At 41.5% G+C, this 27,985-nt stretch overlaps 1 protein-coding gene across 2 annotated transcripts in view; it reads left to right on the forward strand.

Moving 5' to 3' along the window:
• Positions 1-27,985, forward strand: part of LOC117412565 (voltage-dependent calcium channel subunit alpha-2/delta-2-like) — a 180,820-nt gene that overhangs the window by 26,157 nt on the left and 126,678 nt on the right. For both annotated transcript variants that reach the window (XM_058999924.1, XM_058999925.1), the window contains exon 3: positions 23,414-23,530. In XM_058999924.1, the coding sequence (XP_058855907.1) occupies positions 23,414-23,530 (117 nt within the window). The remainder of the gene's footprint in view (positions 1-23,413; positions 23,531-27,985) is intronic.

Consider the following 27,985-nt stretch of genomic DNA (forward strand, 5'->3'; position numbering starts at 1 on the left):
CATTGAGCAGTGTGCCTTTATCTCTTCTCGTTTAACTGATTTATGATTGCCAGTTTACTGATTGAGATGGATTTGTTTTGTAATGCAGTATACTGTCGACAGAATGCTCGTGAAAATGAGATCACACATTTTGGGAAGGGAACGAATGAATGGTAATGCAGGGGTTGTACAAAACAAATCAGGAATATGCACCCATATCTGATAGACTCTGATAGAGTGCTGACAATGTGCAATGGGCAGGCAGTGTTGTGTGATACACTGCTGTTACGGAGGGTCCCGTCAGTGAGATGAGATGAGGGTAGAAGCTCTAAAACCACGAATGCAGACCAGCCCACCTCTTTTGCATAGTGGTCAATACACTGGCTTGCAATGCGTGGGAGATGCCAGTTTGCACCCAGCCTTCGCCCTGGTGCACATGCTGTAATTATTGAGGAATTGTCATGGATCATTCCAGGCCAATTTAAACACATTGCACTTGCCGTTTCCCTTGCTTATGGGAGCCGTGCATGTTATTGACAGTTATTGCAGGAGTTTCTGTTTGTTCAGAAAAAAAGTAGTTCCAGCCATTTCTAATTTCTCTCAGAAATAATATTGTATTACTGGTTTCATTTTTCTTTTTGACGTTGCATCTCTATTCTGAAAAGACATCTATTCAGTGGATCAAAGAGGTGTATCTTTTCTGCAAAGCTCCTGCCCCACCTCTTCCAGCAGGGGTCACTGCTGTGTCCATACGATTTATTGAGTGCAATGACAGCACAGGGGTTGAAAATGGAAAAATCTGAAAATTTGTCATGAGTGAAAATACAACTAAATCAGACCTCATATCCACTATTTATTACATGCTGGGAACATCTGTCTTTTTTATGACTTGTAAAAGCCATTTGCCTGTGTGTCTGTGTGATTCGATAGCATTATCCTGTGTCTGTGTGATTTGATAACACTGTCCCATTGTAACCAATAGCCAGATATTGATCAGGTCTTTTCTGTTTGTAACATGTGCAGTGATCCCCTTATAGTCGATATCCTTGTTTATTGTGCTCAGGGCCCATGGGATACATTACTGGCATGACCTTATTATTTCACTGCCTGTGCTGTTCACTGTATTTGCAACAAAGTGATGGAGCCCAACACAAGCTCTCGCTAATAAAACTGCAGAATATAACACAAAATATATTTCTTCACATTCTTAAGAAGGTTGTTTCATTATGAGCTTGTGTTGTAACTATCAATATTGTTGGTGTTTCCAGAATTGCCAGTTGTCCATAGTTACACATTCCTTGCATAGAAACTGGCAGGGAGAGTTAAGTAAAGTAAAGTATGGCATTTGCATTGTTTCCCATAGTCTTTGAAGCTCTGTGCGTTCCATGAAATCCATGAAGGGGAATGAATGACTGCTGGTCTTGTAGAAACAGACAGGTCTCAAAGAGAACCCTACCAACTCCCTGCTTGCGGGAAGTCATTTACAGGTGTTTCACAGCAGGTGAAAGTTAAAGAAAATATTGTTCTTTCCTGGGAAAGGTATTCTTGATTTCCTGCTCAACTCTAATTGTTTTTCTGAATAATAAAATCCCTTAGGAAACCAGCTTATCCACCAATTGAGCCAAGGGAAGCTGCAGTCTGTAATCAGGGTGAGAGGCCAACAATCTGCCTCAATGGGAGAAAACATCAATTTACTCTCAGTTAATATTATATATTAATCTCTACGTGCTAAGTGAACTTTCCAGAATGTCACAATATTTAGTGTTCAAGGTGCTGGTAGCAGCTGTCTCGGGTCAGCTGCAAATTAGTTATGCAAATGTCCTTCCCAGTCTTCCATTATTTCATGTGACAGAAGCTGGGATAAGTATCCCTTTAGGTCTCCAACCATTCATTTCTATTTGATTTGGGCGTATGTATATTTATATGTACATAGAAGCTTGACATGATTTTGATTTCGTAGTTGCAGTGAAATACCAGCTCTCTTCTTACACATTATTTAGATACATGCAGTAAGAGGTGTAACTGTAAGGGATAATTATTACAGTTATAATGCTTTTTTTTATTTTTTGATATTTAAAGTTAACTTTGTGAAATCAGGACGTTATTTATTAGTAGATGCCTTATCCAGGGCGATTTACAATTGTTACAAGATATCACATTATTTTTACAGTTGGGTTTTTTACTGGAACAATCTAGGTAAAGTACCTTGCTCAAGGGTACAGCAGCAGTGTCCCCCACCAGGGACTGAACCCATGACCCTCTGGTCGAGAGTCCAGCGCCCTAACCACTACTCCACACTGCTGCCCCTTTGCAGGTTGTTCTACAGGGATGAGCAACTCTGCTCCTTGCAGACCAGGTCGTTGTTCCAGCCATGTGCTTAATTGTTTAATTGACTCAATGAAACCTCCAGCCAGGTCCTGAAGTAGTTAATGATCTCAGTATATCTGGAGAACCTGGTGTAGAAAGGACCTCCAGGACCATGATTGGACACCCCTGCCATAGTGCTTCATGTGGTGTATTATACCAGCCCCAAACCGTGTGGGGCTAAAAAGCCAATAAGACTCCCCTTCAATTATTGTCATCAGATTCACCTGTTAGAAAACTCAGAGTGGAGCTTCCCTGAATTGTGGAGAGAGAACACAGCTGTAATCCCAAAGATTCCTGGTGTCTTTGTCTTTGATAAAAGGCTCCTATGCTTTCCATCATCATGTTGTCTTTCTTTTCAATAAGGTTGCTAACAGCTTGGATTCCTGGATGGTTGAACTCATGGCTTCTTGTTTGAATGGATTTAGCTGTTCGTGATGTTTTTTTTTTTTTTTAATTGTTTCTTTTTTTTCATTAACCCTCCACTGATGTTCATTCAGCGGATCCATCGCTAAATGAATGCACCCATAATGATATCACTTTGAAAAGCAATCACCCTATTGACATTTTACATGAGAGCCAATTATGTATAATTAGGCTCTGTATTATATCCACGATGCACAGCATTGCAGACAAGCAATGCATTGTATTAATTAACCTTTCCTGTGTGAAGTGGACGACTTGCGACGTATGCAGGAAGAGCTGATAAGCCAGCCAGCCAGCCAGCATTCATCAGCCCAGTACAAAACTGGCCTATGGGGCCAAGTACCTTTCAAAGTCACAGCGTGCTGGAGGTCACAGCTTAATCTGCAAGGTAATAACCCCACATGCTGCTCCTTTCTTCATGGAACTAATAATGATAATCAATACGGATGTCAAAGGGTTATGCAAATGAAAGAACACCTGCCCCCCACAGCATATACTTCTGTTCAATTCAGCTATCCCTTGTATGATTGATTAATTATACAGATAGGTAATATGAAAGCTGTGTCTCTCTACAGGCTGATAATACAGGACTGTAGGTGCTCAACTGGCAGATGCTTCTTTATCTGTTCTATACCAATCCCATTTCAATCCTATTATAAGTATATTGCTGTTTTAATTTTATAGCTGTGCATTTTAATTAACTTTCCTTATCTGTTGAGATTTCTCTACAACAAAGATAAATTAGCAAGTCATAGAATTGCATGTTTTTATTTGCTTGCAATGTCTTCCCATTCTTTCTTAGTACACAGCGTCAGCTGGTGGTGAACGTCATGGCAGCAACGCAATTGCAATTCAGATTTTTTTATTTATTTTTGTTTGCAAAAATATAACAACTGTAACACTTGACCAGGTCACACCTTCACACTTCACACTTTCTGGAATTGATGAGAGAGTTTAGCTGACAGAGCACGCATCACGAAGCATTGCATGATGAGGAATGGAAGGGTGAACACGTGCTTTATGAACAGGTATCTGATAGGGGAGTGCTGTTGTTAGGCAATGTTTCATTCTGCTTGCACTGTTTGCTAAACGTTGTTTGTTTTAAAGTGGGTACACAGCCAGGTGAATTGTGTCTGCTGCTACTGCTTGCTTTGAGGTATTCATTACTGTCAGACAGGTGGTGTAAAGGGGGGGGGGGGGCTGTGTTTCTATCAGAATAAGTGTCAGTATAAGGTTTTATAAATGCTCCTGGAGCTGTTGAAGCAGTTTGTTGTGTGGATAGAATATAGATACACTGGGAGTGTGCTGGTAGGCTATGTTGGGTCTGTATGCCTGTCTGTTTGTCTGCACTCTGTCTCCAGCTCTTGTGTAAAGCCAGCTGACCCTGCAGTGAGAGGACACTGGTACACGCTACCTGCTACCCTCCCTGATTAGCCTTTGTGTAGAACCTGACAGGCAACAGGGTTATGCTGCACACGTATGATGCTCACGGAATTGCCTCAGCGGCTTAGTGGAAATAAACTGAACAGAACGGATGGCTGAAGAGACTGTGCAAGACCGGAATGTATAGTTTATTTTAGGTTTGAGTTAGGACTATGGAGTTTTGACCAGTAGGGTTCCCGTAGTTAAACCAGACACAGATCCTAATAATAGTCAGTGAGTTAGAGAATCAGACAGCGAGGGATCATTCGACTTTAGGAATTCCATGCATGCTAGTGCTCCTGTTTCCCGTGCTCCTCCTGATACAGAAAGGAACATAGATAAATAAATGATTGCTCATCTTGAAGCCAAACCCATGGCGATCATTACAACAACAATACTGTACTGGTAATATTACACTATTACACTACCAATACAGAAACAGCATAGCTGTACTGTACTATAGTTTGGTGCAGTAAATTACAACTTCACGAGTTCTGTGCAGTAGAGGTTTTCATGATAATTTTTATTATTATTTAAATCTTATGTCAGCCCATTATTTAAAATGCACATGGTTTACAGCAACATTGAACTGTCAAAACGTCTGTCAAAATGCACATGGTATTTTTATTACTGCTATATTTAAAGAAAAAAAATAGTAGAAAATACATTTCTATACAGAAAGACCAATAATAGACCCTGCACAGAAAAGAACCGCGCTGATCCCGCTGTCCTGTCTGTAGCGTCATGCTCAGAACGTGCCTGTGCAGCTGGTTGCTCGGTAGCTTGCTCTGTCTTGTATCAGGCATTGCTTTTCCTGCTTCTGAGTGCTGTCTTGACACTTGAGGTCAGGCACGCCAGAATACACACCATGTTCGACATTCTAATACTGGTTTGTCTCTTCCGCTGGCTGGCAGGCAGGGAGGCAGGCAGGGCTGCAGGCATGCAGGGACAGTGTCTTGTCTTTGCAGTTTTGTTTTTCCAACAGGACTTCCTCTGCGGTGGAGTGCATACCCACTGCCTTCATTGCTCCCACACAGATCACACGGCTGGAAATAACCTTGTTTCATACAGTAATTCCCTGCTTAACTTCACTGGGCCATTCCCTTGTTTATTTGCTTCCAGAGCCTGAATGTGTCCCTCCTACTGCTTCTGCAAGGTGCTGCACAATCATGGCGTTGTGGCTCACAAAAGGTGGTGCACTGATATATATATATATATACACACACACACGCAAACACACACACATATCACATGGTGGTGCACTGGCACGCAGTTTTCGTGTGTCTCTACAGCTAAAAAGTACCTCTAGGGAAAGTAAACATTCTGGACTGTCAACGAGGTGTTGATGCTGTAGCGTGCTCAGGAGGCTGCGGTGGAATGTGGTAAACAGTGTGTGTGTGTGTGTGTGTGTGTGTATACAGTATATGTACTGCATGGCTGGTAATGTGTGGTCATGAACTGCACTGTAAAAACGTCACTTCTTTTGGTTAGTGTGTGGAGTACAGCAGAAAGGCTTTTCAACGATATCAAGGCTGGTTTATTAGGGAGCTGATCAAGGTCCCCTTCGCTCAGTTCTCGCATGACACATTCTTCACTCTCTGGACCTTGCTGAAAGAAAGACAATCTTTTCCTAGATATTCTGTTGAATTGTCATGAGTATAGTTACAGCTTGTACTAGCCCTTTGTCAAAACGTATTGTGTTAGACCATGGTGAAATCATATATCACATGGTTAAAGCATCATGAAAGCATGGTATAGCACAAGCACACATGGTGAATTGTGAAGAAGCATTGGAATTGCACAGTAAATCACATAGTCATCCATGGGAAAAAGCCAAGTAAGCTGCTCACTTACTGTGTAAATATATCATGGTAAACTTCCATAAGGGACGCCCTTTGTCTCCTGTGTCCCAACACTGTCCCAGTACTACTTTTTGTTTTATTTTTAAGATGTTCATGTTTGAAATGCAGTAGAAAGAGCCAGACTGACTTCTCATATAAAAACCGAAACAGTTCATGCGTTATTTCATGCTCACATGATTAAAGGTGAGACACATTTGGAATTTTGAAGAATCAGGACGCTCAGTTCAGCTGTACTCCAGAATACTAACACTACATTTTAACTGTTTGCACAAACGCCTCTGGCACATGTAGCTGATGAGCGTAGCTATTTGTAGTTCAGCTTTATTTCATGGATGTTATTTTTCTGACTCAAATCCAGTTTGGGAAATAATAGCAATCGATGACAATAATACGAGTGAGAGCTGAGGTGTTTTTTTCTTTTCTTTTGGAAAAACAGGACTGCTGGACTTTTGGACTAAGATATATTCATATTCATGCTTGACCAGGCTTATATTGATTAGCGCTTTGCACTGCTTTTGACACAGCTATGTTTTTTTTTTTTGTACTGTAGCATATCCCCCATGGTATTGTTATAACTACGCTTTACAACATTTATCTCCATTTTACCAGCTCTCTATCATCTGCACAACCATTCCATATTTGCACCCCTATCCTTTGCCATACTTTTACCTCTTTAAGCTGTGTCAGCCTACAGCCTACGATTACTACACTTCACGAACCTTTTGCCAAGTATACAACAGTAAACGCTTTCTAAAAAAACTTGATCATTCCCAAACAGCCTGTCTCTGGTATTGCTATTTGTTTATTTAGCAGACGCCTTTATCCAAGGCGACTTACAGAGACTAGGGTGTGTGAACTATGCATCAGGTGCAGAGTCACTTACAATTACGTCTCACCCGAAAGACGGAGCACAAGGAGGTTAAGTGACTTGCGCAGGGTCACACAATGAGTCAGTGGCTGCGGTGGGATTTGAACCGGGGACTTTCTGGTTACAAGCCCTTTTCTTTAACCACTGGACCACCCAGCATATTCTCTTTGATGCTGGTTACTGTAAACTAGTGCCATCCTGTTAGTAACATATTTGTACACGTCGCTTCTGAGGGGCTGAAGTTGGGCCCAAGCCAGTCTGAGGAGAAGGCGTACATGTAGCTAAAAGAAAATGTTTTTCATCAGCCAATGCCGTGGTGAGCTGGCAGGCAGACTTGAGTGCATCTGCTCGGGCTTCCCACGGCTCTCTAGACAACAGACTGTGAATTAGGAGACGCTTGGGCAGTGGAGAGCGAACACCAGAGCACACGGGGAGCCGGGGGCGAAACTGCAACGATCAGCAGCCTCCGAAATCCACCAAATCTCAGGGAGACTCCGAGTTGCTCATAGTGTTTATTCAGGACTGAAAAATGCGCTCCTCATTAATAGACGGCACAAGACGCGTGGGCCCCATTGTTCTCCTGCAGGGTGAGGGAGGAAAGTTAGCTCGTGATACACTAGTCTGCTTTATTGAGCTCCAGCAGTGACCACCACTGGCCAGGAACCTGACGAGTCCAGACAGACTCCCCGGCTGGGTCCTGCCTCCAGGGCTCATTGGCTTGGTAATAACTGTTGGTGATTGGCTTGACCAGCGGTCCTCGGTTCGTCTTCCTTATCGTTAGGTGGTGCAACTGTGAGTCGATGTACAAATCGGGCATTTCAGAAACGAGGCTAAAAAAGGGTAGGAGCCAGGTGTGAACTGCAGCGCGAAGGTGAAATGATGACTTAGGCCTTGCATCTCAGTGGACTAATCCTGTATAAATAGCTCAACAAATACTGCAGCAGTGCTCAGCACTCTTGCATTACTCACTCTTTCAGGTCTGCGGTCCTGACGCTTGGGGATACACGTGCTCCCTCTGTCTGTTTTAATTAGGGTCATATTTTGTTCTCAAAGGGGATAGGTTTTGTAATTGGTCCTGGGATTATCAAATATATGGGTTCAGGTCAGGTGAAATGTTGATGAATTTCTCATGAATAGAAATCTCTTGACCATCCGTAATTGAAAACATGTTAACATCCACCAAATTACCCAAGTAGTTAATCAATTTTAAATAAACTTCATATGCAATTGCATTCTATGTTTTTATTAATTCTATGAATAAACAGTCCTGCAGTGCATCATAGTTGAGGACACCTTTTCGAGTACCAGTGTCGTATACCATGGGAAAAGAAAGTGTAGGAAAGCAGTGTCAAAGGACTATACAGTTGGGTACATGGTGGTAAAGCATCCTGGAATGTATAAGGAGGCAGTACTATAGGACGTCAAGTGATGTTGTTCTCAGTGTTAGCAACTGCCCCGCTTCTTTGGTTATCATTATCATGATTGCTTGTGTGGTTTCTTTTCTTTTCCCCTCCGCCTCCCTTGTAGTTGCATCTCCTTTTCAAGGCTGATGGGTCCAGTCAGCTGGCTTTGGTTGAACTCTGACATGGGCACGAGATCCCGGGCCACATTCATTCCCTTAAATAAATATTCTGATATCCTTAAGCATGCTGTCGCCTCACTTGTTGGAATAAAGCATGGTAAACTGCAACTTTCTCAATGTACTTTTTCAAGGTTCGATACTGCAATACAAAGACACTGAGATAGCAATGGAGGATTCTGGAGGAAAACTCCCACACAAGCGCCCACACAACCCCTCCAACCCCCCCTCCAACCCCCCCACCCCTCCCCTGCCAGTGTGAATCACACGGTGAGGGTGAGGGTGCCTCCGGGGAATGGCTCATTGTGGTGGAGCGTACTCAATCAGAACTGTAAAAGGTTCAGCCTTGCTGTATATATCAAGAACATTACATTTTAGGATATTCCTACTATGCAGCAGATAAGTCAGCTCAGTCAAACACTGAGCAAGAACAAATGGGATGAAAAGAGAGAGAGAGAGAGAGAGAACCAAAATCATCTGTTTCGCTTAGAGACATTAGAGCAGTCATTCAGGAAGACGGACAGCCCTTAATCCTCATCGGTAACAAATCAGAGCCACAACAAATTGAGTCCTGATTAGTCAATGAGACGAGAGGCCTTCAGAAGTGGCACAAACAAAGTGCTCAGGCTGATTAAGACTGATTCAAGCTAATTTCTCTCTTCACTGGATTAACCCCCAGATGTGTGCAGACCTGGTGTACACTGCAGTCATCCCGACAGCTACAGGAGGTTTCTGTGTTTGAAATCAGCGAATATTACAGCCACATCCCTGGGAATATGTCATTGCTGGTTGCTTGTGATAACCATCAAAAAACATAGCTGATGATTCTTTGAACAGTTTCTGTTGTGTACTGTATCATGCATTGCATACAGTATGCTTTTACTTTGTTTAGCATGCTCATCTAAACACCTGCAGTACAGTTTATGTTTACCAATGGTATCCCATGATGCATAATGTATTACAGTGTTGTTTAGTGTTTTGGTGAATGGCTCAATATTAACGCCCACTGCTGCAAATTCCGACACCAGACTTTACATATTCTCATCTGTCACTGAATATGTCAGTGTAAGGGCCACTACCTAATGCATTTTGATTCATATGTATTCAGTGGGTTTTCAGATGAACAGAAAACTGCATCCTCCCTGCAACAGGGTAATTTTTTTTTTTTGTTCATAATATAAGAAACATTTTTGCTTTTCAAATGCCACTCCGTACTGCTGGCAAAAGACTCCAGGAAGCTCTGTCCTCTTATTCAGAATAATCATGAACAGGTTTGTTTGGTCTGTGAGGGGGGTGATTTGTGTCCTGCACAGAGCGCTGCAAGCATGTGGCAGAATGTCAGGAAACAGGAAGATTCTGTCAGCAGTGATTATTCTCGTCATGATTAACTCGGCTAATAGTGTGGCCTGACTCCTGGATATGGGAGCAAGAGGGAGAGCGACGGAGAGAGACATACAGCCTCCCCTCAATCCAGAGCAAGCGCTGCATACCGGAGAAGAAGAAAATAACACGATAATGTGTTCGATAAGCAATGAGCAGCAGCATTCTAGGACCATCGCAGGTCACTGAGGGTGCTGTTGCTCAGCATGCTAACCAACTATTATCAGGAAGGCCATGGAGATAACGTTAACAGCGAATGCCTTGTAAGGTCTTCTGTGTGGTTCTCTCTGCTTAGACTATCATTTTCGGTGCGGATTCCTCAAGGCTGATTGAGGTGGAGAAGCTCAATAATGTTGTGTAACAGGCCGGAGGCTGGGCATGAACCGGCGACCTATCCAACCCAAAGCTCGTCTGCATTTGTGGTTTTAGAGCTTCTGACCTCATCTCATCTCACAGGACAGAATCTGTAGCAGCAGTGCATCAAACAACACTGCCCCTTACAGTTGCACACTGAAGCTCATGGGTGAATAATTGTGAACTAAAGCCTGGACATAGCTAAAATGCCTTTCCACAACCAGAAGCAGTTTTTGCTGGACTAGTTCGAAAGCAACAAGAAACTGTCTTACCAATTACATTTTCTTCTCCTGTTTTCATTATGTTTTTATCTATTGTAAGTTCTGGTTTTATTAGCTAGTTTGGCTTTTCTTACTTCCTAATTTTTTATTGATGAAAAACAATAACAGGTGGACTCCTAAGCAATACAACTTAATGGCATTCTAGCCATCTGTTGCACTTAGACACACCTATCGCATGGGTGGAGAGGAGGGTCTACAATGCCTGCTGTGGCCTGTAGCCCAGAAACACAAAAAGAGAAACAGGTGTACTGACATGCAGTGCCAGGCAGCATGGCCTGAAAAGACGGTGCATCTACAGAGCACTTACAGTGTGTGCAATAGAAACCTGATAGTGCTCTGACTTGGGATACTCAATGCTGCGATTCTCCCTAATGATCCTAATCTTGTCAGGAGCTACACAATGCTCTTCCCTGGAGACGATCTAGATACTGTAACTCCAAAGTTGAACCAATAAGAGCTTAGCCTATGCAGCCCTGTAGGATGCAATGCACTTTGATTTACTTCAATATATTTCGAGTCCACTCCTGGGGATTCAGATCTGCATCCAAGTTGAGATGTTGGCTTGTCTATGGTAGCAAGACCAAAAGCAATATTCGAAAACAACACCTGTCAATGCTCACTCAATGGCTCTAACATAAATCGGATTCAGCATCAACATGTTTCTTAAATTATTTTCTACTGTTGTTTCTGCTTGGATCTTTATTTACTGTGGGTGTTCCTCCTACTCGGAATTGCCTTTTAAGAAGCATTTATCAGCAGATATTCATTAAATCCATTCATCAACGTGTTGATTTAGAAACAAGAAAAGATGTCCTCCGTCCCGTTTACAATTGAGTACCAATCAGTGGCAATTGACTTGCACAGTGAGTGTTATAAAAGAGGATTGGAAGAATATTTGTCTCTCACCCAAGGCGCTGACATTTTTACTGCAGAACCTGAGTACTAGGAGGACAGCTTTTCTTGTTTTGAAATCAATTAATTTATTACCAATGCTTGAAGACAATGCCCAGTATAAGTTTTCGCACACCCCTACTATTTATGTTACTAACTAATATCATTTTTAACCTCTGAAAAAGATGCATTTTTGAAGCGAGGTGGTTTTATAAATGACCAGTAAGATTGTACAGCCACTAGGATTGTAGGTCTTTCTGCCCTCTGTGTGTGAAATACATGATAATTCTCTGTACAAAATCACAAGGTTTGAAATTATGCACACTGCTCCAAAGGGGTCTGTTTGCTCAAGCTAAGCAGCCATTGAAAGGAAATGTTAAACCAGAAGGTAAATTATTATCCCAAATGATCCCGTGCCAGGATTGGGATTCAAACCAAAACTCCCCCGGCTTCCTGCCCTCTGCTGTAACTACCGGTAACACAGCTGTAGCTTGGCTAGCAAGGAACACGCAGTCACCACAAGGCTGTTAAAAACTTCCCCTCGAATGAGTGCTAAATTGATCACTCCACCTGCCACACTGCATCTGTCTTGTAGATAGAAAGTGGGCCCCCGTCCTGGCTCTTGGTGGTGTTAATTGCTCACCTTTTGCAAGCTCTGCCTCTGCATCCATCAGTGCACCTGCAGCTAGATCCGAGTCTGTTCTACTGGAAGATACAAGCATTCTGTGCAGTGCACTGCGGATTCCTCCCCTTGAAATAGCTAAATGGATCGCTGCATCCCCCCCCCCCCTCCCCCTAGTGAATCTGCCCTGTGGGTCGATGAATAGAAGGTTTCAATCTGGGCTGCTGTTAATCCTTCATCTGTTATCAAGCACTGACTTCGTCCTGGCACCAACCTGTGCTGTGTTTGACTGTCCTGCTGTGGAAAAGCCTTATCTTTCTATTTTCCAAACTTTATGTCCACTTTCTATCACTTTATTTAAAGATGCATTAACCCATTAAGTACCAAATACAATGTTCTTTGAAAGAATTGATGTAATTTGATGCATTTTAAATCAATTTTTCTTCATTTGAATTTTGTTTTAAATCTTTAATTTTGGGCTGCAGTCTGCTATTCTGAGGACAGTTGAGACGTGCCTGTAATCAGATCAGTGAAATTTCACACCAGCTAAGAAGCTCAACACATAAAACATTGAGCTTTATCATCGCTGCGGGTTGGAAAACACCAACAGATGTTACATTTTTAGGTTTCAGTTTCTTATTTTATCATAAAGGCATCTGTAGGACTATATTTGCAGAATTAACTTGCATTTTGACTTAACTTTTGCGGTTAACCAAATTCATAACAATATAGTTCAAAGAGAAGATCGAAATAACAGGGAGATGGCAGTTCAAAAAGGCTCCTCAAATGAGTACAATGGCACTGAATGGGTTATTAGCAAAAAAAAAAAAAAAAAGATGTATGTTATTAATGCTGAGGGTAATTTGTTTGTAGAAAAAATTCACTTTCAAACAGCTACTCTGTATCTTCTGAAAGCTTTTAATGAAGACAGCACCTTTTATGTAATGTAATCTACGTGCCCAGCAGAATGTGCATCTAAAGCTTAAACACTTGGTTATCACAGGGCTTCAGCTGAATTTGTTTGTGTGAAATAGCATTTTCCACCGCATATGTCTCTACAGTCCGCAGAGATTAAGGATTACACAGGGCTTTAAATATGAAAATAAATTGTGATGTGCAGTTTGTGCAACGGCTGACAGGGTGCCCGGATTGAAGGATGCTTCAGTTACAGCTGAACCACTTAAATGAAGGCTGTTTAAGTGAATAAAACCATTTGCATGCGTGGAATACTGAAGTTGCCAAAGCCCTCTTACCCTGAGAAGCTATCCAACCTCAAACATTTAATCGAGGGAGGGAAATGAACAGGTGAGACGGCAATTGCTTTATTATTTTTTTCCCCCTATAATATTGTTTGGCTGTCTAATTGAATTTTGGAAAAGGAGGACAAACAGCATTGTATTGTGCTACATTTCACTGTGCCTTGACAATCCTGAGAACTGCATGAAAACAGTCCACCCACTTGCTGTACTGTATGAATAACATTTAAAATAACACAATGCATTATAGTTGCCTATAGAAGCCAATCTATGGGATCCAAGTCACGGCACTAATGTAACAGGGTGGAAGCGGGGCGCGAACCAGCGACCCCGTCCACCACAAACGGGTGTCGAAACCTCTATGCAAAACAGCTGGGCTCGCTTGTATTCATGGTTTTATGGCTTTTAACCTCACCGACAAGGGACAGAATCCGCAACGGCAGTGCATCACACAACACTGCCCGTTACACAGGCAACTAGGCTCATGATTAAGACTCTAGAGACTAGCCTTGGAAAGACAGGAAGACGGGTTCAGAACAGATTGCCGGTGTTCGGTAAAGCATGCTAACCTCTGTCTACTACCGATAAAACCCACTGTTAAGGATAATGGCGCATTGTGTCAGTGGCTTTATCATGCTGTTTATTTTGCCTGAGCGATGACGACTATCTCGCTTGGTGCGGGGAAATGGTTTGATTCAGGACTGATGAGAACAGCAAACCAATCATTAAAGGTCGTTGCATCAATTCGGAAAGTAACTGGCGAAAACAAAATAAGGCAATGAAATTGGTAATAAATGAAAAGGAATGGGGAAACTGTTCTAAATGCCTTGTTTCAGCTAACAAGCATTGCTTTGTAGTCAAGATGACCAAATAGCTAGTGTTTCTGCAATCTAACAGGTGCATTAAGAATGGGCTTCTCAACTCTCAAGAGCTGTATCTGAGGGACTGCTCTTCAATCAGGGATGTAAAGAGGGATTGATTGTCCAGCTTTACTGGAATAACCCTGACCTGCTTAACGCTGTGTCAGGCAGATGCGAGAGCTGTCATTCAAAGGGACCAGGCAGCTGCACTCCTCATCAGTAAATCCAACAAGAAGTTGGCTAAACAAATTAAGCATGGTGAAGGGCAAGTGAGCATCTACACTGCGGAGAGCAGGAACACGTTCTTTCAGCCTTTTTAACGGGTTCCACATTTTTGCTGCTTTAAGTAGGTGAATGAGCTTTAAAATCAGAAGTCCATGAGCACTGCATTTCTATGGTAGCGCGTGTATTTATTAAGAATAGTTTGAAGACTCGTTTGGTGGTGCTAGTCATTCACATTTTCAGAAATAGAATGCATTCTCAAAAATATAAAATAAAAAATCGATAATTCCTAAATGTAAAACGCGCACACACCGTGGGGGGAAATGCTGGTGCGGTATTGAGTTGATGACATTGGTTTTAGGCTGACTTTCTGCATTGTTCTACTTTTAAATGTCCACGGCGCTTATTTTATAGAATTAAAAAAGGAACTCCTTTATTGAGTCTACGTGAGAACAGGGCAGAATAAATATTTTGTACATATATTTAAACACTACCTCAGACTGGGCCCTAGGAGTCCTGTGAGGTTCCACCCAGAAGGGACTGAAAGGGTTCAAACGCTTTGCCTAGCAGTGATCTAGGATGACTGTCACCTGTCCCTGAGACCGGCTATAACAGGCATTGCCAATGCCGATGCTGGGTGAAGTCGTTCAATAACAAGCACTGATGTTATACAGGCTCTGACTTGGTTTCTACTAAGTCTGAACCACCTAATGACTGTGAGCAGTCTACATACAACAGCTGATGGAGCCTTATTGGTTCTACAGTTTAAGGAACGTTTAGCAGCAGCACCGAGGTATATCCATAGATTAGCTCAGAGGAGGCTTGAAACTCTCTACTCTGAAGGTGTAGGATGTGATAACAGCATGACAGACTCTCTGGGACAGAGCGGCGCGGTATCAGTGTTAATATTGATACCCTCCTGCCACCCGTTGCAAACAAATGACTTTATAAACAGTGGAGTTGCTCAATTGTAATGTTGATATTGTTTCAATTCCAACTCCTACTGTATTTTCCGTTTTACACTAATACGGGGAATTATTCAAATCAGGAGTAAATATTTAATAACAGAAGGGACGCAAATAGCAGGCATCGCAGTTCAGACAATCACAACAAAGAAAGAAGAGGCTGTGCCACACTTCTAGCATTCTTAGCCCTGGGCAAGGAAGTGGGGCTAAATGATACGTGATGATGATGATGCTGGCATAAGTTCTGCTTTCCTTTTGTCTCTGAAGACCAGCTTGTTACAGGTATGAAAACATGTTAACATGTTTTCATTCATCCTGGTGTTTAGATTTAGATTATATTATAATGTGTTGTTATTATAATATAAAATATAGCTATATATTATAATAAGATAGCATTATTAATATATGACACTATCATATATATAGATATATTTTATATCATATTATTATTTGTATTTCGAGATATAGCCTGGTGACTTTTTAAAGCACACCCCTTGACCTCAATAGAGCTCTCAGAAACATGTGTAATCCCCAAGCACATTTGGTACACCAGAGTGTATCCATTAACTTTTCCTCTTGAAACACTCTACCCCTCTCGTACATGTACAGTAACAAATGCCACATTTGTTCTATATGGTATTTCTTACACACATTAGGGACAGAGTGCTGTCTATGCAACACATATGAAAAAATATACCTGTGTTCAGTACAGTATATCACACTATTTCATATGTGAGGCACATATGCCCTTTCTGTATGGGAAGAGCCCTTATACTTTGTCAATGTGAATGGCTTTGTAGCAAACATAAATCAAAACTGCTGTTACACATGGTGTTAATCGTCACACTTTGTTTTTCAGGAAAATATGCTAAAATAAGGGCTTTTTGTAGATCCAGCACATGTTACTATTTTAAGCTCCCTTTCCCAATGCCCCATGGGATATGCTTTCCCATGCTGTGAAACGCAGCTCACATATTTTCCTGGCTCATAATGATCATTGTATTTTGCACTGAGTCAGAATGTGATCTAAATGCATGCGCAGGTGGTAGCTGTTTAAAATCACTGCAGGTTTAATGCAGGGAAGATGGTAGACTTGTGAATGTTATGATGTTCATTTGGTTTCTGTTCTTGATTTTTTTTTCCCTCTCTTGATTTTGTTTTCTGTTGTTTTTAATGAGCTGTGGATTTGAAAGTGGATTTGGAGTGCTGCTCATAATTGCCCGTGATTGATTTTCCTCTCATTTGGTTACTCTGCTCCGTGGCTATTTTTGGTAGCACTTGCCGGATCTGCTTAAAACTCATTTTCCTGCCATGCTGTAGTGATTTTTAACATGAAACGATTCCAGAGATCGGGGCTTTATTGGGTCTCTTGACTGTGAGATTGGCTGTTAATTACATAGGTTGCTTTTGTGATCCTTACTGTCCGGGGTAAGTGGAAAAGGGCTGGTACCATTGGAAGGTTAAAAAGGGAATTCATTTAACGCTAACTGTTGGCACTAATGCATTTAAATAAATGTATACAGTGAAAGGGGCTTTACTTTTGTGAGCCAACATAACCAGCTCTTGAACGAGCATCAGCATCTCCAGAACTAATGCCACCAGCTAACCCTGCATACTGTATACTGTGATATACCATGGTAAAAGCATTTAGTATAGTGTAGTAAAGCACAAGCAAGTATGATGAATCACTGAGAAGTATTGTAAAGCATGGTGACTGCATAAAGCAATAAAGTACGGTACAGTTCAGTATGCCTGTACAGTGTAGTTTTACCATACAGTGGGAGCCACCACTGTACATGCAATAACTTAATAAATAGCTAGGTGTGTTTGTGATGGGGAGCCATAGTCCAAGTTTCATAAAAATACGTATGCATGTGTGTGCATTAAATGCAAGAAACACAAACAAATAAACAATTTGGCTTTCTTGTAGTTCCTTTTTCTCTATTGGCTTACCGGCAATCCTGTGCTCTGTGTTTGACCAGTGCCATCCTTTTCACTGGATAACTTCAGTGTTTTATAAATCCTTTATAACCAGGTTGCTATCCCACCAGCTACCCAGCTAGGGACACTCACAGTATTGCAACATAGGCTTAGTTTAATGCACCGTAATGCAATCTAAATCAGTATTGAAATAATTGTCGGTTCAAATGAAGGCTAATAGAGACAGTTGCAGTCTTATTCTCAAGGGCCAGATCCCCTTGTGCAAAAAACTCCCAAATACTGGTAACTTTCCATGCAGTATGAAGCAAGCATCTGTTCTGGTATGCATGCTGTATAATACCTTAATCAACATTAACTTGTCAAGACAGAGTTTGCATTCCCATTGACAACCCTAGTATCATAAGTCCTTCTGAAGGAAATGATACGTGATCTGCAGAGACCTCCTGGAGACGGGCTCAGACAGAACTGACAGCTTACAACTGCATCTGTGATTCAAACAAGAAGAGCAACGATAACAGCAGTGTCAATACAGCGCTGCCATTGAATCTTTAGAGGAGATCCAGGCGAGCTCCTAATGTTATCATTCACGTTTGATGCGGTTTCTGAGTCCTAAAACAGCCCTGGCCAATGCAGCCTGCAAACAAATGAAAGGGCAAGTTAGCCATGCATCCATCCTTCCAGTTTACACTATCTCTAACATCAGACAAGCTCTTCCATCTATTTTCCATGCCTATCACTGCTCTATGCACTACGGTAAGCTCTGTATCTAACTGCCTCTATTAAAGACATACGATAGAGACCTTGCTGATGACATGCTACTATATAGTTGATAAACGGGACACACAGGACATCCTTGCAATTATGCTGTGGTACATGTTTTAAGTAGATAGTTGAATTGAAGTTACTGTTTCAGTGTTTAATTACAAAATGCTGGTGTTCAGAAACCATCAGTGCATTTTGACAGTGCAGTTGATTTTACACTTGCAATGAATTCCACAGTCAAGTGTTACATAGATGTATTTCTCCTGAATATTCAGACTTAGCCCCCAGTACTGTTCTGTTTGAACTGGCATTCTGAATCGGTATTTATTTGCCTTTTAATGCATTATGGCTTTCGATTAGTTAGTATAGCTTTAATTGAATGAATTGTTTTCAAAATCCCACAGGGGATGATTGTATTGAAAGAGAGGAAGTATGGAAACAAAACTGATAAAAACTGGCACTACATCACGAAGTCAACTGTGGTGTGCAGGGTTAAAAACAATATCAAAATGAAGTGAAGGAAACCCTGCAACCCTAACCCTAACCCTAACCCTAACCCCGCAACTCACATATCAATAAAACACTTTACTGGTGTTTAAAAAAAAAAAAAAGAAAAAATGCAATCAATTAGTCAATAAAGATAAATGATTAATTAGAGCTAAATAGTCAGTCAATTGTTAAACAAAAAAACTGTTGTATTAGAAAGAGGATTATTAAACACACAGAAAGAAAAAATCACAAAACATCTTTTGGACTCAAATCTTCATTAAAACCTCTTGGTTTTAAACTGGCACAAAAGCACGTATGCTGTGGTTTCCGAGCCAGCAAGCTCCTAATGAGACCTTTCTTCATGAGTCTGCGGTCGGAATAGGCAGACACTAACCCATCAGTGTCCATGGCGGGGCTGGGTGATGCGAGCCTGCAGCGGAGCCTTGCTAACGGGAGCACGTGGAAGTGATGAAGACGCATGGATCAATGAGGTGTGCAAGAGACACGGTCTGGTGGGTTCACAGCTCCCAGGTCCAGCTCTGACTGACTGACTGATTAACACAAAACAAACCGCATTAGAACTGAGGATATCAAGTTACAAAACCTGGTTTCTATTAAGCCCTACTTTTGTAATGTGTTGTTTTCTTTATTATTTATACATGTAATCACGTGTTGGCGTTAGTCAGAGCTGGTAGTTGTGAAGGTTTCCAGCTGGCCAAGCTGAGCTGCTGATTAAAAAAACAATTCATATCTAGTGTCTGTCAACTTGCAATGAGTTTCAAAAATAAGCAGCTGAGTTATTAACCAGTAAATAAGTGCACATTTCCTACTACAGATATTGCAGTGGAGAGAAAAACTGACTCATTCTTACAGCATGTACCCAACTGCTGTGACATTATACAGTGTTTATATGTATATAACACAAACGTTACCACACTGTGGTATAGGACAGGAAGCATTGTAAAGTATGTGCAAGTACATCTTTTTAGGGGGCGGGAGAAATAGTAAACTATGGGAATGTTCATATAGGGCGTGAACCAGCGACAGTGCATACCAGAAGCAAGCGTCTCTGCCACTACACAAAAGAGACAGGCTCCTCTGCAGGAGTGGTTATAGAGCTATGAACCTTATCTCAGTGCCAGGAGTCAGGATACACTTTATGCAGCAAAATAACCTTGCAGATTTTCCATGCTAACTCTTGCATGGGTATAGACAGGTAGTATCCATATACTGTATGTCTGTAGTTTTATTCCAGGGGTAGTCCTGCTGCTACTGATTATAAACCTACCGTATAGCAAAGTCCTACAGTATATCAGTGACATTTCCTTTCAGTCATGGCTGCCTCTGCTTTTGAGCAAACACTGCTAGTTGGTTGGTTCCTGAATTTAAAAAACAAACAAACCTGTGATTGAATCAGTTTCTATTTAAAGGTAGTTACTTTTCATGCTTTATTCCAGGACTAATTGACTGTAGAGTAATCATCAGATAAGACTCTGGGAGTAATTGTATATTCAGGCTCTGTGATCCAAAGGGAGCTCACCTCATGTGCTGTTCTAAAGGTTATCTAGGTAATGGAAATCACCCCATAGGAATGACAACACAGCTACACAAAGAGATGAGAGGCTAACCTTTAGACCCGCAGCACAGCGGGACAAGACCAGGGGAGGCAGATAATGGGACCAATTTTTTTTCTTTCTGCTACAGTGCAACGTTTGCCTCCATTTTTCTTTTGAGAAGGTATTAAAAAAAAATAAAAAATGAAATGATGTTACAAAACTATTGAGAAATAATTTAACAGCTTCTGCAGTACCGAAACCCACATTGTTTCATGCTAGATTTGTCATATTTATACAGGTGCAAGCAAAACAGAGAGTCAGGTCCATTATCTGTATTGTGTGATCGGAAGTCTGAGGACCTGCAAAGCCATGCACCGGACATGCAAATTGTATTTTTATTACATGAATGATGGAACATGATGGGAGTGTTGACTACTGCCCCTGGACCTCTATTGCCAATAATAATAATAATAATAATAAAAATAATAATACCTTTGATGGTACTGCCTAAGGAAACAGTTCTTCTTCTTCTTCTTCTTCTGTTAGTACCAGTATTAGTTGAGTTGATATAGCGTTTCAATATACATTTGATACAAACAACATGTAGAAACGATGTTAAAGCTGATACTGTTTATTGAGGCAACATGCTGTAAAAGCTGAAAATATAGACCAGATGAAAGCAGATGATGGGACTCATGTGGTCTTGAATGTCAGTCCAATAACATGTACCACATGAGCTTCACTGGAGTAGTTTTTTTTCTTACACATTGAGTATCTGCAGCTCTTTGTAAATTTTGATGTGTCGATGAAGACGTCTGCATGTATTATAAAACCATAAGAGCTCCACTTAAATTGTGTATGGATTTGGAGTCATGTTTGTATATGCTACCAGCCTGGCTCTTTGAAATAATCTCTGAAAGGTGGCTCTTTGTGCTGGAGCAAACCCAGTGCTGTGATTCACAGACGGAGATTGATAGAACTGGGAGAGGAGCAATCTCCCTCTCTCTCTCTCCCTCTCTCTCTCTCCCTCTATATGAGCTCAACCATGATCTCTATCTGCATCCCTGATGCAAACCCTGAATGAAAACAGAATCACACACCCAGTGTCAATTCTCTGAGCTGCTGGAAGATCTCCTCAAACATCTACTGTGGGAGTTTATCACAGCTGATGCTATGATTTCATTCTTTTTTTCAACCAGTTTTTTGATGACCTGGTTTTGTTTTGATGACAGAGGTGTATAACTAAAGTTGTGCAGCTTTACCTTGAGTGATAATGTGGAAAAGGAGGTAAACTGTGAATTTATATCACCCCCCTTGCAGACTGAGCTCTGAAACTGAAGCTTGTTTAAAGTGGGCGACAGTACATTAAAATTAGTGCTATTGTACTACAGGTAATGATCAGGTGCCTGGAGTTTAAACCAATTAGCCCTCAAACTACATAGACGACTACAGCGTTTGCTGCTGAGCGAGATCTGAGAACCTGGTGCTTTCACTCGTCACTGTGTGGTGACCGTTCGCGTGACAGTGAGGTGTGAGATAATTATTGCTCTAATGTGCTGTATTCGCTTCACAGAGCTAATTTATGGTGGAATAAATGACACCCTGTGAGGAGCCTGATTGGCTCATGAGTTCTTCCTGTGCTATAAATATTTTGCTTCTAAAACTGTTGACTGTGTGTTTGCGAACGGCCCAGTAACTTTAATAATATTCTAAAACACATCAGATAGAGCCACTCAGCTTAGACCACGATGACTAACTTTGCACAGGCGTCCTACAGCGAGGTTTAGAGGAGCTGTTAGATTCCAACTGTCCCCCCAGAGGTGAAAGGCGTCCGCTGGTAACGTGCTGCAATGCTGCAGGCAGTGGTCCCCCATGCAGATCGGAGAGAGTATCTCACTGTCAGATTCAATAGAAGGGAGCTCCCTGGGGCCCTGCTGTATTGATATCTTATTAACAAGAGGCTCATCTGATCAGACATCTTCACTGGTAAAGGTCTACTGTTTCTCCTGGCCGGGGTTAGTGCTCAGTCATGCCGTGCCATGGAACCGCGTTGGAATTGTGTCAGGGCAGCCCGCCCTGCTTTGCGTGGCAGATGGAACTTTGCTTTACATCTCATTATAGGGCTCAGAAATGTAGAGTAGATCATGGACTGGTTCAAAATGAGCCTTGGACAGCTTTGCACAAACAATGATGAAGTATCAATGCCAACGGCTAAGGAACAGGTTTTAATCTTTTGCTCCAGTGCCAAGTTACAAATGCTTTTTTTTTTTTTTTTTTTTTTTTTTTGGAGGAAAAACAGCCATTGAAAAAATAGAAACACTTTCAATAAAAGCACATGCCTTATATATATATATATATATATATATATATATATATATATATATATATATATATATATATATATATATATATATATCCCTTTCAGCCACTGCATGTATACCATGTTAAGTTTCCTATCAGTGTTTGTCATGTAAATATTTGGCAAGCATTCATGAAGCACAGTTGTTCACTAGCCTGAACTAATCACAGCTATCTGACAAGAAAATCAAATAGGAGCGAACTAAAAAAAAACAACCTCTGTTTACACATCTATAAAAAAACAATTACAAGGAAGGCATCTTGTACTCCAGCTCTTCAGAAAACCACACTGTCTGTCAGACAAGCAAAGATTAAAACACCTACAACACACGTTTATTCATGTACGGACAGCGAGTACAGCAGAGTAATAAACAGATATGATTGTTCTTCAGATGACTGCAACAGCAAAAATGAAATCACTGTCTATGTGCCAAACAAAGCGACCCTTTTAAAAACTGTTCTTCGAAGTGCTTCATTACATTATGCTGCTGGCTTTATGTTGTATATATGTATATTACATTCACCTTTGCCTGAGCAGATCTTTGTGGAGACGTGGGCTGCTTTATACATTGTGCCTGACCCAGCCATGCCCTAACCCTAACTGTAAATCAAACACATGTTTTTAAGTGAAACGATTCTGTGTACAATTCAGCTCAAAAGCTTGCTTGAAATTAGCATGTCAACGCTGACAGCAAACTCCCAGCAGCTGGTAGTTTTCTGGAAGATTACCTGCTGTTCTTGCACTGGCATCAGGAGTTAACTGGTTGTTGCCCAGGTTCTTGGCTAAGACAGCCCAGAATTAAGCCAGGAGATTTTAAAGTTGCAGTGCATTCCTTTGCAATAAACACACTTTTTCTTTTACCGCTCCATCCATGTAATAAAGAGGAAACATTTCCTGATCTTTCGCTTGCTAAATGCCACTCCAATGACTCAAATGCCCAATAACTTGACTTGTTTTATTCATTCTTTCCCACAGATTTACAACGAGAAAAGAAACCAGTTCGAGATAAAAAAGAACTCTCCCAAGGAGCTCGTGGAGAAGGTGGCGTTGGACATTGAGAAGCTGCTGGCAAAGAAGCGGAAGGCGCTGGAGGTAAGCCTGCTCGTGCACAATGTTGAAAATCACATCTTAAATGATCAGACCTGATATACTGCTTTTGCACTAAAGGTACACAGAAGTAGCAGTTAATCTGTAACATTGTATTTGAAATATATCCATATCCTGACTTCACATAATGTGAAGAATTAAAAGATTCTCAGCTGAAATGGTCCAGTAATAATGTTTCTAGATGATAGGCGCACGCACTAGGGTTTGAAGTCCTAGGTTATCATGCCTTTGTGCAGGGTTCAGCAGTCACTGAGCTGATTTACATGTTTTATATACATCACAGTTTCCTCTTGAGGACTGGACGCTCTCCAGCAGTCCAATTGAATTATGGCCGTTGCCGGGTTTATCATTTAGTTCACAGGGAGATTGATTTAATCATTAGATCTAATCTGAACAAACTGGATGGCTAAAGAAAATTCATTCAAACAATATTTGGTCTATTTACTTGTTTAACAAGCCTAGTAATAACTTTCCCAAGACTTTGAGGGAGGTAATTGGGGTTCCCTGGTTTGTATACTGCAAGGAGACAAAACTGTGCATACCCTGACCCAACCACTAGCCCTAACCGTAATCCCTAACCCTAAACTGGGTCCTAACCCTAGCCCTATACATAAAGTAGCCCTATCTCTAGCTCTAACACCATCCCTACCTCAAACCCAATTTTAAAAACTGCTGACGTACAGAATACTATTGTCTCTTAAGTACAGTCTTTCCTAAGTTGAAAAATCCAGGGCTTACAAATGGTGATGCTGGAGCGTGCATAGTGTTTGACAAAACCCCCATTTAACCCTGATGTAAGAAAAAGACTTTAAAGGCTTTGTCAGAACACCAGTGATTTTATAGATTACTGAGTCATCAACCTTGTAAAATTTCCAAGTGAATTATAACCCACTGCGTTCCACACTGCAGCCCAGCACTCTAACCACTGAGCTACTCAAACCCATGCGTTCCACACTGCAGCCCAGCACTCTAACCACTGAGCTACTCAAACCTACTGCGTTCACCACTGCAGCCCAGCACGTTCTCCTATGACTGAGCTACTGAAACACATTACCATGACCCTGCAGTAATTGCACTCCGAGCCACTGAGATACAGCACACTCTGAAGGTCTGATGGCTGCTAGTGGGGTACCGTATTAATTGGCCCCCAAGGATGACCATTCTTGCATACAGCTCTGGTGAGTTATGAGGTCCTCCATGTTCACGGTATCCCACTGGCAGCCATTAGACATCCTCTGGGTATCTCATTCCATATTTACATAGTGCTTCAGTAGCAAGTCATTTGTAGATCCCACTCTTTGTTTTCTGCTGATTGTCACAGCAAAATGTAATTGAAATGTTTCAGTGAATATGGCAGACACTGAAGTTTGCAGCATATCGGCAGTCGCTTTAACCTTATTGCTCAAATTCTTGCAGAGGAGTTAAAGACAGAGTACTGATCTTTTATTAACAAGCTGTAGGAAACAGTCAAGAGTCAAGTGGCCCTGCTTTATAAACTCTTGTATACTTACTGTATTAGTACATACCGGTAGTTCCTTGTTGTTTGTTTGTATGTCAGTTTCTTACGTGGAACTGGTGTTTTCAGTGCCTTTATAGAACCCTACCAGTGCATCTGTACTCTTTTGTATTGGGGTGAATTATGGCACCCATGAACATCATCCTTCATTAAGCTGGCAAAAAAATATACACATAAAATGCATTGTAGCTATGCATAATAACATTGTAACTATGTGTAAGTACACATGTATTTACTGAATAACTACTGGTATGTAAATGCACAGTAATTGGAGACACTTAATGTAGTCTTACCCAGGTACAATCCAGGTGACAACAATGCCTTGAGGTCATGAATCACGCGGTGATGGCCTGCTAACATAGGAGGCTGTGTTGTCCAGTGGGTAGAGAAATGGGCTTGTAACCAGGAGGTCCCCAGTTCAAATCCCGGCTCAGCCACTGAGACATTGTGTGACCCTGAGCAAGTCACTTAACATCCTTGTGCTCCGTCTTTCGGGTGAGATGTTGTTGTAAGTGACTCTGCAACTGATGCATAGTTCACACTTCCTAGCCTTGTATAAAGGCGTCTGCTAAATAAGCAAATAATAATAATATGCCTATGACCAGCAATTGCAGTGGTGTATGTGGACACTGGTGGAGAACATCGGTGCTCATTCAGGCTCCCAATAGCCAGCAGACAAAACCACTGGCTAAAATCCACATAAAAAATACCACTGTAGCCTATAGTCGTTTACTATAGTATGCATTCCAGGGGGTCCTGGCTCCGGGAATTCCTTCTTTCTCGATTTTCCAATCACCCAATGACTCCTCAAGTTCAGCAGGCAAGTGATTGTCCTTTTGTCACCCACCAAAGCTGATATGTTCCGGTCGGCATTTTGTCACTGTATGAAAGGAACTGCATTTTATGTTATCTGGAGCCAGAAACAGTTTGCAGTGAGGACAGCAGCCCTTTGTGAGAACAGTTAGTGGGGTTTTTCAGCAGGGCACGTTGAAGGCTCACATTTAGTCTGTTATATTATTAGAATACATCAGAAAGAGCCCTGCAGCGCTTCACTCGGACTAGAACAATTAGTGAGGGAAATGAAATTCATACATTTAATATGAGGGAAAAGGGCAAGCTGCCGTGCCTGTGCTTTATCACAAAAGCCAGATTGTAATCAGCAGCTGCCAAATCGGAAAGACCCTGTTGTGCTCCAAGTAGTTCTGCCTTGGCTTTTAGTATTGTGAGCGTGTAAATGAGCAAGCTTTTAAAGTGATGCGATGGTTCATTTTGCTGTCGACATCCTACTGCTCAGTGTTCACTTCAGCTCTGCTGGGAGCGAGTGTTAAAATTGTATTAAAATATTAAAAGGTTGAAAAATTGATTTTAAATTGCTAGCGTTTTAAGCAAAGCTCGCCTCGAAATCTAGACAGATAAATGTACACAGTTCCCTTTATGCCAAAGCCTAAAGGTTCATGCATTTGCTTTGTCAATGTACTGTGAGGAATTTCCAGGGCTATCAAAAACTGCATCTGTTCAGGTGGACATGTGAGATTGAGTAGCCAGCTGGCAAGCATGTTTCCCAAATGCATGGGCAGTGTGTGTGTCTGCCACAGTGATAATGTAATGAAAATATACACAGCTACACTGGAGAACCTGAGTTAATTTAGAGTTCAGGAGAAACCTGGATGCATACAATATAATACATCCAATATAATACATCATTCATTTGCTGTTATATACACGCCTAAGCTGCAAGCTCATGCATATGGTAACATGCAAATTCAGTAACACATCCATGTAACACTAAAAGATGGACATGACGCTTGTGCAGAAAACTGTATTGTTACTTGCATTGCAGACTGTTCAATAAACGTGGCCCTTTGCATCATGTTCTCGTGACTGCATGCATACTGCATATGTGTTTTCAGACTTCATGCGTTCTCCTCTCGTCAATACGTTATCATTAAGTTAATAACCACACTGGGATCCTTCACTGCACCTTTGAGACAATTAACCACAGACGATGCCTCTATCTGTAGCATATTTGATATTGACTTAATGGAAGAATCCTGTAGGGATTTATAAGAGTCACATGGTCAAGTTTGGCAGCTTCTTTTTTTTTTAACCCTAGTTTATACTGTATATTAATATAGACAGTAGAGTACACCACCCTTACAGTAAGGTATTCTCAATGGCTCCGTAATCCTATGCATCCTGTTTCCTATGCTGGAAATATTTAACAGTCATTCGAGGAATGAGCAAACAGATAGATAGCTGTGGAGATCAGTGAGTGCATTTGTATTAAATTGACTTGATGCACGGACATCAGTGTCAGTAATAGGGATTTGAATTTGTCTTTCCTATTTGCCATTCAGACAGCAAGAAGGAGGCTCCCAGCAGGGGGCGCTGTCAGTCTCTCAGTGTCCTGTCTTGTTTGGTCAGATCTGAGGATGAGATAAGTCTGCTCGCTCACTAGCTGCTGTAGAAGCTGCTGTTTCTTGCCCTGGGGTAGTTTGCTGTGCAGAGCGATTCCGACTCTTCAGAAAAAGGCAACCTAGATCTGTGCTGACAAAGTTTGGGAGCCTTCCTCCAGAATATGAACTGGTAATTAGACAGCAGCGGCTCCAAAACAGCACTTCTGACAGATACAGACTCATCATTTTCAATGGGAGCTGAGATTTAGAACGTGGTAACAGAACGAATGAGGAAAAGGCCCTTCCCTTGCAAGCACACCATTCTGTCCCGAGCAACGTCGAATGACCTTGAGCGACCCCAGTGTTTCAGCTGCTTTGTTTTAGTTGCTTGAACTCTGATTGGTTGCTTGCTCACTTGTGACGTCAGATTTAAAATTCCTTAGAAATGTTTGACGGTTAAATCGACAAGGCAGTCGGAATACGAGATACCGCAGCTGCACTGACCACAACCTTTTTCTGTTCTGGACA

This window comes from Acipenser ruthenus, chromosome 25 (assembly GCF_902713425.1).
Source record: "Acipenser ruthenus chromosome 25, fAciRut3.2 maternal haplotype, whole genome shotgun sequence".
Classification (NCBI taxonomy): domain Eukaryota; kingdom Metazoa; phylum Chordata; class Actinopteri; order Acipenseriformes; family Acipenseridae; genus Acipenser; species Acipenser ruthenus.